We start from the raw sequence: 11,171 nt of genomic DNA on the forward strand, positions 1-11,171 counted from the left end.
TCTCGTGGGCACTCAGTAGTCCCTTGTATGTGTATGACCATAGTTCTCTCTTCCATTCCTCAGTTGTTGTTCCCTTAGGCCACCTCCACTCCTTGTGGGTCTTGAACATTGCCACCAGCAACACCAGCATGCAAATGTCCATTCATGTCCCCACACTCAGTTCCTCCAGGTATACACTGAGCAACCGGGTTCCAGGATCTTACGGCAACCCCACCCCAGCCTCCTGTGGAACCACCACCCTGCCCTCCAAGGGGCTGCACCTCTCAGTTTCCCTACCGATGTCAATAGGTACATCTCTCTCTCTCTGCATTCTCTCTAGCACTTGTTTCTCTTGTTCATTTTTAAACAGTTTCATTCACACATCAAACAATCCAACCTAATTGTATAGACATGCCATCACCACCATACTCTATCTGAAGACATTTCCTTTTCTTCCACACAGAATCCATCCCCCTTCCCCCATCCCCCCGCCTGTTGACATTTAGTTTTGGCATAATGCCTTTGTTATATGCTTCCATTCAGTGGAAGCATATTACAATGTTACTGATGATACCAGACCCCAGCTTACATTGATTGTACTTTTTCCTATATACGGTTTTCTTGTAACACCCTGCAATACTGACATTCATTTGTTTTCCCTCTTGCAAAAACAGTTTTTAATATGTATATTAAATTACCTTCATTGTACACTCTCGGTCAGTCAGTATTGTCTGTCTTTTATTCTGGTTTCGTATGTGCCCCCCGCCCTTCTTCTCTAGCAATCTCACATTCAGCTTCATTCAGTGTACTTGTATTATTGTGCTACAATCAGTAATATTGATGCACTTCTTTTTGTAAAATTTTATAACATATTTTCATATGGATAGATTCATAAACCATCAATTTCAAGATTGTGTACTGTTTTGTTCCCCACAAAGATACTTCTTTGTATTATTCCTTTATAGTCACACCCTCCCTCCCCTGCTGAGCCCTCATGACCCCTGATCTCTTTTCCATGTTTAGAGTTAATGCCATTCCAGGAAGGGTGTATAATAGAATAATACAAAATGCTACTTTTGAGATTGGCTTTATCATTCAGCATAATTCCCTTAAGATCCATCAAAGTTGTTGCAGTATCTGCCATTCATTCCTTTCAATTCCCAAGAAGTGCAGGTAAAAAGCAGTAAAGTCCGAGATTGCTTTTAATCTAGTTAACTCTATTGTGCCTGTATAAATTTCCTAGTTTTGGTAAGTACCATAGTTATGAAAAAAACTATGAAAAAAATATTTCATATTTTTCAAACTTCATGTGAGTCTATAGTTGCAAACTTTCAAAATAAAATTATCGGAAGAGATAGTGGAGGTGGAGGAAGGGCTAAAACTCTATTTCAGAAGGATCCCAACTAATAATTAGGAATTAGACATTAGGAAAACTATTTGGAAATCACAGAGATCATAACAGATTCTAGTAGAATCATCGGTGAGACCTAGAGCCATCTGGTGGAATGTTATTGAGAACAGGATAGTCACAAAGTCTCACAGCATTGCCCCAGAGATGAATTATTAGTTCCCGGATGGAAAGTGACCTTTAAAGTGAAGAAACCACCTTGGCCAAGTGGTCAGACCCGTTATCGCCAATTAAGTGAGAAGCTGACATCCTGATAGGATGCTCCAAAAAGAATACAGCATCTACTCTGTGATCTTCTTGCCAAAAATACATACCTGCAATTTAATCATGAGAAAATCAGAAAAATCCAAACTGAGGACCATTCTGTAAAACAATAGATATGAATATTTAAAAAAATAAGTATTATGAAAGATTTAAAGGAAAAGTTGATAAGGGGCTTTTCTAGATTGAAGGACGCAAAAATGGAAGTAAGAATCTTGATTATATTCTGTTTCTTTTAAAGATCAACGGAAATTTGATTACAAACCATATATTAAACAATAGTATTGCTGTTATGTTCAAGTTTTGGGTTCATAGGGAAATGCCCTTTTACTCTGGAAATTCATTATGACATTTTTAGGACTAAAGCATGTTGATATCTGAAACTTGCTCTCAATGGGTCCATCAGAGTTAGAAAGAGAAAAACAGTAATAGAGAGGAGATAGAGATGCACAGAGAGACACAGAGACAAAGAGAAAGAAAGAGCAAATTCACAAAAATACACCAGTAGCTGTCAGAAATATGACAGGACTTGGGACTGAAGCAGTAAAGGCAATTTACCGGAATGACCAGCAGATGGCAGTATCGGCTAGTCTTCAGTGCAGTGGCAGAGGGTGGGTTCCTGCTGCCAGCCTGGGTGTGTTGGGACCCCTCCTCCCACACCCACACGGCACTGGTGGGGAGTGGTAGGTGAGGACGTGAGGACATGCGCACCCACTGAGATGCAGGTCATCTGGCCCCAAGCTGAGTGCTCAGGATATTCAGCCACAAACTGAAACACCTTTCACCTGCCACTGAAGGGAACTCAACATTAGACATCAAGGAGTAGAGTTGATAAGAAAAAACACGAGCAGAAGAAACATCCTGAGATGGGGCTGTTACAACTGAGAAGTTGCTGCTCAAGAAGAAGCCTGCCCTTACAGAACCCCAGGGAAGAGAGTCTGCAGAGGTCACACATGGAGAGGCAGGAAAGGAAACCTGCAGGAGGCCTCAGTAAACCTGAAATGTTTCTGTGTGAGCCAATGGTGACCATTGTGAAAGGACAAGGCAGCCTGTGATTTCACACAGATCCAATGGCATAGTTTTTAATCTGACACCCCTTGTGCACAACCTTCTGCAATCCTTTCAAATGTCTTATGTTCTAGTTTGCTGGCTGCCAGAATGCAACACACCAGAAACAGATTGGCTTTCAATAAAAGGGGATTTATTTCATTAGTTCTGCAGAAGAAAGGCAGCTAACTTTCCACTGAGGTTCTTTCTTAAGTGGGAAGGCACAGGGCAATCTCTGATGGCCTTCTCTCCAGGCCCCTGGGTACCAACAACTTTCCCCGGGGTGACAAAGGCCTGGGCTGAGGTGTGAGTGCGGAGATGAGGTGTGCCGAGCTGCTTGGGCTGTGCACTTTGAGCTCTCTCATTTAAGCACCAGCCAGTTAAGTCAGACATCATTCATTGCAGCAGGCACGCCTCCTAGCCAACTGCAGATGTAATCAGCAACAGATGAGGTTCACGCACAGTTGGCTCATGTCCACAGCAACAGAACTAGGTGCCTTCACCTGGCCAAGTTGAGAACTGAATCTAACTGCCACATCTTAGAACTACATTCCCCATCTGCCACAAGAAGCTGATAAAGAGTTCTCCTTAGAAGCTCTTCAGGTTGATGCTGTCAACACGGTGACATGAAGAGCTACTGAAAATCTCTCCCTGGAGATTCAGCTGAAAAAAGAACAACTCTGAACTGTTGAGAAATTTGGAAGAATACATGGACTGGAGAGGGACCCTACTAATGCTGAATTGACAAAATAGGAGAATCTCAGGTAGGACGGCAAAGAAACAGCAGTAGGGACCCCTCCCAAGGGGGACAAAGAATACAAATTCTCTCACAGCAGTGGAACAGACACTCACTTTTTTAGATACCCAGGGGGCTTTTCTAGGATACACAACAGATTCAAACTGGTGCAGCCCCTGTGAAACGTATTCTTGCAAAGGAGAAGCTAAGCCTACTTGTTATTATGCATAAGAATCACTCCCAGAGAGCCTCTTTTGTTGCTCAGGTGTGGCCTCTCTCTCTAAGCCAACTCAGTAGGTAACTCACTGCCCTCCCCACCTATGTGAGACATGACTCCCTGGGATGTTAATTTCCCTGGGAACATGGGACAGGCCTTCTGGGATGTGCTAGGACCCAGCATCATGGGATTGAGAAAGTCTTCTTGACCAAAAAGGGGAAGAGAGGAATGAGACAGTAAAGTTTCAGTGTCTCAGAGATTTCAGACAGATTGTAGAAGTTATCCTAGAAGTTATTCTTATGCATTTATAGATATTCCTTTCTAGTATATCATGTATTGGAGTGGCTTGAAGAAAGTACCTGAAACTGTTAAACTGTGTTCCAGTAGCCTTGATTCTCACAACTCCGGACACAACTCTATGTTTGGGTTTTCTTGGCATCTCATAGGCAGATACATGACATGTCTAGACAACTTCTCTCTTTGTGGGCACTCCAAACATCTCCAAACATCGTGTCTCTAAAGTAATTGTTCTCCAAAATATTTTCTATTTTAAAGGGCTCCAGTGAACTAATCAAGATTCACCCTGAATGAGTGGAGTCACATCTCCGTTTAACCAAAAGGCCACACCCACAATCGGGCACGCCACAGCTTCATGGAGATAATCTCATCAAAGGGTGACACCCATGCTGGAAAAGCTACATCTCTGTGGTGATAATACAATCAAAAGAGTTTCTACCCCACAGTATTGAGCAGGATTAAAGGACATGGCTTTTCTGGGGTATACCACACTTTCAAACAGGCACACCATACATCTGCTAAAGGCTTTTTTAAATATTTGGTATGATCAGGCCCCAGGAATCGAACCCATGTCTCTGGGACGAGGATTCTACTGCGGAGCTGCCCTTGCCTCGGCCTCTGATATATATATATTTTTTTACATGGACAGGCACAGGGAATTGAACCCAGGGCTCCAGCATGGCAGGCAAGAACTCTGCCTGCTGAGCCACTGTGGCCCGCCCTGTAATAATGTTTTGATATCCAGTATATATAAACAAATCCTACAACTCAATAACAAAAAGACAACCCAAGTGTAAGATGGGCAAAGATATGAATAGTCATCTTTCTAAAGAGGAAATACAAATGGCTGAAATGCATATGTATAGATTTTCATCTGTAGCTGTTAGGGAAATGCTAACGAAAACAATGAGATATCATCTCACAACTATAAGATTGGCCACTATTAAGTCAACAGGAAGTTACAAATATTGGACAGGATGTGGAGAAATAGAACACTTACTCACTGCTGGTGGGAATGTAAAAAGGTATAGGCCCGGTGGAAGACAGTGTGATGGTTTGAAACTGTTTTGTACCCCAGAAAAGCCTAGTTCTTTTAATCCAATCCTGTGGGAGCAGAACTACTGTTTGGGTGGGACATTTTTAAAAGATTGTTTCCATGGAGATGTGACCCACTCAGTTGTTGGTGAGACCTTTTCCATGGAGATTAGATCCCTCCCATTCAAGGTGGGTCTTAATCCACTTAATGGAGTCTTTAAGAGTATAACTTTTGGAGAAAAAGACGTTTGGAGATACAGACAGAAATGCTGGGAGATTGTAAGTAAGAACCCACAGAAACTGTGGAGAGTGAAGGGAAACTAAGAAATGAAATTCAGAGTTTGCCCCAGAGAACCTGAGTGAGGACCCACAGATGCTTAGAGAGAGAAATACCCTGGAGATGTTGGTCTTTTATCCTGTTGATTTCTAGGAGCTCTTTATATACTTGGGATACATGCTCTATGTCTTTGATATCTTTTTGCAGTTTGTTGTTTTGTTTTGATTTCACTTATGTGTTTTAGCCATGTAGAATACTCACAGAACCTCTTTTTTTTAAACAGTTTTATTCACACACCATATGATTCATCCTGAGTGTACAATCAATGGCTCTTGGTATAATCGCATAGCTATGCATTCACCACTAAAGTCAATATGGAAACACTGACGTTTCTTCCAATGAAAATGTCTCATTGCAGCTGTTGATTTGCAAGTATTTTGTTGAGGATCTTTGTAGCTATATGTATTAGAGAGATTGGTCTGCAATATTCTTTTCTTGTAGTTTCTTTGTCTGGCTTTGGTATTATGGTGATATTGGTTTCATAGCGTGAGTTAGATAGCTTTCCCTCCTCTGCCATTTTTTTAAAGAGTTTGAACGGGATTTGTACTAATTCTCACTTGAATGCTTGGTAGAATTCACATGTGAAGTCATTTGGCCCTGGAGTTTTATTTTTTTGGGAGTTTCTTGATGATTAATTCAATCTCTTGTGATTGTCATCTATTTCTTCTTGAGTCAGTGTTGTTTGTTCATGCCTTTCTAGGAAGTCGTCCATTTCATCTGTGTTGTCTAGTTTATTAGCATGTAGTTGCTCATACTAGCCTCTCATTACATCCTTTATTTCTGCATGGTCAGTGGTTTTGTCTCCTCTTCCATTTCTGATTGTATTTATTTGCTTTCTCTCTCTCTCTCTCTTTTGGTGAACCTAGCTAGGAGTTCATTGATTTTATTGATTTTCTCAAAGAACAAACTTCTGGTTTTGTTGATTTTCTTGATTGTTTTCGTGTATTTCTGCTCTGATCTTCACGATTTCTTTTCTTTTCTTTGCTTGGGGGTTAGTTTGCCATACTTTATCCAGTTCTTCCAAGTTAACAGCTAATTCCATGATATTTACTCTGTTTTTTTTAAATCTAGGCATTTAAGGCAGTACATTTCCCTCTTAGCACTGCCTTTGATGCATCCCATAAGTTTTGATATGCTGTGTTTTCATTTTCATTTGCCTGAAGATATTTACTGAGTTCTCTTGTACTTTTTTTACATACAAGTGTAGAAATGTATGACCCACTTGTTTAAGAGTGTGTTGTTTAGCCTCTGTATATTTGTGAATATTCTGGCCCACTGCCTGTTACTGATTTCCAACTTCATTTACTATGATCTGAGAAAGTGTTTTGTATGAAATCAGTCTTTTAAAATTTATTGGGACTTTATTTTTGACTCAGCTTATGGTGTATCCTTGAGAATGATCCATGAGCACTGAGAAAAATGTGTATCCTGCTGTTGTGGGGTGTAATGTTTTGTAAATGTCTGTTAAGTCTAGTTCACTTATTGTATTATTCAAATTTCCTGTTTCTTTATTGATTCTCTGTCTAGATGTTGTATCCATTGATGAGAGCAGGGATTTGAAGTTTCCAACTATTATTGTAGCAGTTTTTACTTCTCCCTTCAGTATTTGCCTCATGTATTTTGGAGCACTCTGGCTCAGTGCATAAATATTTATGATTGTTATATATCCTTGTTGATTTTTTCTTTTTATTAATACATAGTGTTCTTCTTCTGGAACTGGATTCCAGAATTGGTCCCTTTTTATAATCTGTGTCTCCTTATTGATATTCTTTATTTGGTGAGACATTATTCTCTTGGTTTCTTTTAGCTCTTTGGGCATATTTAAAATGCTAATTTAAAGACTTGGTGTAGTGTATGTCATGTCTGGGCTTCCCCAGGGTTAGTTTCTGTTGATTGCCTTTTTCCCTTGTGCATGCATTGTTGCATCTTTCTTTTTCCTTTTTTTGTTTGTCTTGTATTTTTTTGGTTGAAAGTTTGAATATTATAATGTGGCAACTGTGCAGATCAAATTCTCCCCCTCTTCAGGGTTTGTTTTGCTGTTTCCTGTATTTGTTGTTTGTGTAGTGACTTGTATGAACTCATTTTGTAAAGCGTATTGTCATGTGTGACCATGATGTCCAATCTGTTCACTTAGTGGTCACCTTGTAATCAGGTAGGTTTTCTTGAGTGCTTGGAGACAAAAAAGTCTACCATCCTTGGCAGTTGGACCTTCGACTCTCCATTGGGCAGTGCAAAACTCTGCCTTAGCCTTTGTTTCCTGCTTGCTCAGAAGCCAAATGTTGGCCAAGGTGATCCCTTAGGGACCTCTCAGGGGTCCTCCTGACTCAGTCCTGGCCAACTAGATTACCAGGAATGGGGAGCTTTTTTTCAAAGCCCTTGTTCCCCAAAGCCTCTCATTCCCCAGCCTTTCTTCCCAAGATTTGTTTGCTCCAAATGTTTTCCTTGCCCCGGGCAGCAGGGATTGATGCATTTGTTGTAAATGTTTACCACAGATGCCTCCCTGGCCTCTTCACTCCCTTTTGCACCATCCCCCAGGCAGGTGGAAGAAGCACCCACAGTTCTGAGCCTGTTCTGCTGCTGGGGTGTGAGGCCAGGATAAGTTAAAGTGGCACCTGAAGTGGATTTTTCTTGCCTATGCTTTCCCCTGCTTGCTGCAACCATTTAGGTAGTTTTTGGAGTTCAAAACTGTTGGCTCTGTTTTTTCATTGCTTTTATGGGGGGATGGACTTCTGGAGTTCCTTACCCTGCCATTTTCTCTGATGTCTGTTGTCAGAATTTGAAGTTATATTACAAGGAGACGTGAAATTTGCATCAAGAAATATTACTCCAACTGGGATGTGATCATGTCTGGTGCTGACTGGGCTGCCACTTAAAGACCTTTCTTGATCCATGTGCCAAATTTTGGGAGAGATGGGTCAGGAAGGGTTTTGAAACGGGGTGCCGAGCGGGCTGCCTGGGCTCTGGGTGGCCTCAGTGGCTCTCACTGGGTAATCCTCATCCTCACTGGGTGGCCTTCCCTGACCCTTGCTGTCCTCACTGCCCCTTCTCCCCTAGATTGTCCTTCTACTCCGGACACTCCTCCTTCACCATGTACTGCATGGTCTTCCTGATGGTGAGTCTCGTTCCCCAAGGCCCCACCCTTCCCCGGGATTCAGTAACCCGCCCAGTGGGAGGCGCTGCCTGGAGGTGGCAGGGATGCCCGGTGGTCCCCCAGGCCGACTCCGCCCCACTTCCCCCAGCTCTCTGTGCAGGCGCGGCTCAGCTGGCGGTGGGTGCGGCTGCTGCGCCCCACGGTGCAGTTCTTCTTGGTCGCCTTTGCCCTCTACGTGGGCTACACCCGCGTGTCCGACCACAAACACCACTGGAGCGACGTCCTCACTGGGCACCTGCAGGGGGCGCTGTTGGCCAGCCTCACCGTGAGCCCCTCAACCCGGCGGACCCTGTTTGTCCTCCTCCCCCACCAGGGACCCACTTTGTCCTTCCCCATCAGAAACTCCACTTTATCCTCTCCCACCAGGGACCCCGCTTTGTCCTCCCCCGCCAGAGACCTGCTTTATTCTCCTCCCCTCAACCCTCCCCTGTCGGGCCCCACTGCCCCTCACCTCCTATTCCCTACCCCGGACCCCACTCCCCGCCCTCTCCAGGCGCCGCCTGCTTAGCTGTCACCTCCTCATTCCCCAGATCCGCTACATCTCTGACTTCTTCAAAGTCCGGCCCCCGCAGTGCTGCCTGGAGGGGGATAAGGTGGAACAGAAGCCCAGCCTGTCCCTGACGATGACCCTGGGCGACACTGACCGCAACCACTACCGATGCCCAGTGTCCTCCGCCTGAATGCGGGATCCCCTGGGCGGCCGTGCGTGGCCGTGGATGGTCCTCCGATGGCCCACCCCTGCATGGACCCCCAGATGGACCCCCGGATGGACCCCCGGATGGACTCCCGGATGGACTCCCGGATGGACGCATGGATGGACTCACGGCCTGGGAGGCCCCCCCGGGTGGATCCCCACGGATGGACCCCCGGATGGAACTGCAGTCTGTGGTGCCCCTGGGTGGGGGCGGGGTGGGTGGTGGAGTGGGTCCCCTCCTCCTACTTCCCATGCATGGACCAGGGTTTCTGGGGGTGCCTGCGGTGGCCCTGAGCCCCTGGGGTGGGGACCCGGCACTCCTTACAGTCTGAGGGCCATCCCCCTCCTGTAGGGATGAGGGAAGGGCCCCGGGGGCAGGACACAAACCGTTTTTGTAAGATATGGTGTACATGTAGCTTTTTAGTAGAAGAGACCGTCTTTGACAAACTTCTGCCCGCGTCTGTTCCTTCCAGCGCATTCTGAGGCGCCTCCCCCCGCCTCCGCACACCTGGACAGGGCGCCCCCACCCCCCGCGTGCCCACACAGGTGCCCAGCAGTCGGACAGGCGGCCCCAGGCCCATAGAAATCCTGTTGTAACACCTGAGCGGGAAGGCTCCTGTAACGGGGAGAAGAGCGGGAAATGGAAGGGGGCCCCGTATTTGGGGGTGACAGGGGCGTCCCTCTCAGGGACAGCTGAGGGGCTGCCAGGACCACGCGTGCAGCGTTTGCGGGAGAGGTGGGTACGTGCTGGGGTTTCACCGACTCCGCTTGGCTCTCCGCGTCTCCACGTCTCAGCTGCCCGGACCCTGTCCTACACTGACCCACGCAGAGGATGCGGTTTCCGGACACAAGCGCTGTGACGGCCCCCTGCGAGCTCGGTTGACAGAGGAGGGAGGCCCAGCTGCAGGACGCCAGCAGCCGAGGGTCAGGAATGCGGCCTCATGGGAGGTGCTGGGCGGTGCCTGGCCAGGGAAACCACCGCGAAGCTCCCCGCGCCCGGGGGGTGCAGGACCCAGGAGAAGGCATGAGGGTCACTGCGCGTGAGGAGGACACATCAGGCTGCGAGCTGTGTCCACTTGTGTCCACGTCAGTGCAGGGGGACGCTTCCATCCAGATCCCACGGCGGCGCCTTGAATAGGGAGGCAGAGGGGAATTGGGGAGGTGGGTGCCCCTGGTGCCAGCCACCGCCTCGCCCTCCTCCCGGGCAGTGGCCTCGGGATCCCTGGAAGCCGGGAGTGCAGGGATGGTTTTGGCCAGAACAATGGGTGCGACTCAGTGTGGTTTGCTGGAGGACACGGGTGTGTTCATGGACAGGTGATGAAGAGGAGAGAGTGGAGGAAACACGGGTGAGGGAGAGGAGGAGGGACGGGGGAAGGTGAGGGAGAGGGAGAGGAGGAGGGAGAGGAAGAAGAGGAGGAGGGAATGGAGGAAGTGGAGGAGGGAGAGGAGGAGAAAGGTGTTTTAAAGCGAGTGGGAAGTTCAGTTTATTGATTATGCAGTGGGAGTATTGCGTTCCAATGATGGCATTAGTAGAATTAACCAAATGAATGACCATATGGTGAATTAGTAAAGAAACCTTACCTTGTAATTCTATGATCCTCCCCTACGGGGCGGGGAAGGACAGGGCATGGATGGCAGGGACATTTCTTCAGGTGCCTACTTCTCTGCCCAGGTGGGCACACCGTGCACTCAGTAGCAGGCAGTGCCCCCCGCCCAGTGGGCTTTCCCAGAACCAGCGCTGTTCTTGGGCTGCGAGCAGAGTGGGGGGTTTGAACATCAAGAGATGTTCTGCTGTAAATTTGAACAGTCAGTATTCACATTGTGATACCTAAAACACTAAAAATGTTTGTACATCACCTACAAGAATCAACCTCAGTTTATGAAACAAGGAAATTGATACATGCAATCAGGGTTTGTGGTTGGGAGAAAGAAAAAATAAAATCTCAATGCTGAGGGGGAAAGGCAAATGTGATCATTGATCATTGAAGTTTCTTACGAATTTAAGGTCA

At 46.2% G+C, this 11,171-nt stretch overlaps 1 protein-coding gene across 1 annotated transcript; it reads left to right on the forward strand.

The window, feature by feature from the left end:
* The first annotated feature begins 2,210 nt into the window (after positions 1-2,210).
* On the forward strand, positions 2,211-9,226 carry LOC143649153 (phospholipid phosphatase 2-like). Its single transcript, XM_077119362.1, has 4 exons — positions 2,211-2,335; positions 8,372-8,429; positions 8,557-8,733; positions 8,999-9,226. Exons 1-4 carry the CDS (start codon positions 2,211-2,213, stop codon positions 9,146-9,148), a joined length of 510 nt encoding a protein of 169 aa, XP_076975477.1. The 3' UTR covers positions 9,149-9,226.
* Positions 9,227-11,171: the final 1,945 nt, after the last annotated feature.

The sequence above is a fragment of the Tamandua tetradactyla genome, chromosome 11, assembly GCF_023851605.1.
Source record: "Tamandua tetradactyla isolate mTamTet1 chromosome 11, mTamTet1.pri, whole genome shotgun sequence".
In the NCBI taxonomy this organism is placed as follows: domain Eukaryota; kingdom Metazoa; phylum Chordata; class Mammalia; order Pilosa; family Myrmecophagidae; genus Tamandua; species Tamandua tetradactyla.

Coding starts and splice junctions, on each gene's coding strand:
- LOC143649153 (XM_077119362.1), top strand. CDS start 2,211: ATGACCAGCAGATGGCAGTATCGGCTAGTCTTCAGTGCAGTGGCAGAG. Junction 8,430..8,556: donor ACTGCATGGTCTTCCTGATG/GTGAGTCTCGTT, acceptor CACTTCCCCCAG/CTCTCTGTGCAGGCGCGGCT. Junction 8,734..8,998: donor CGCTGTTGGCCAGCCTCACC/GTGAGCCCCTCA, acceptor CTCATTCCCCAG/ATCCGCTACATCTCTGACTT.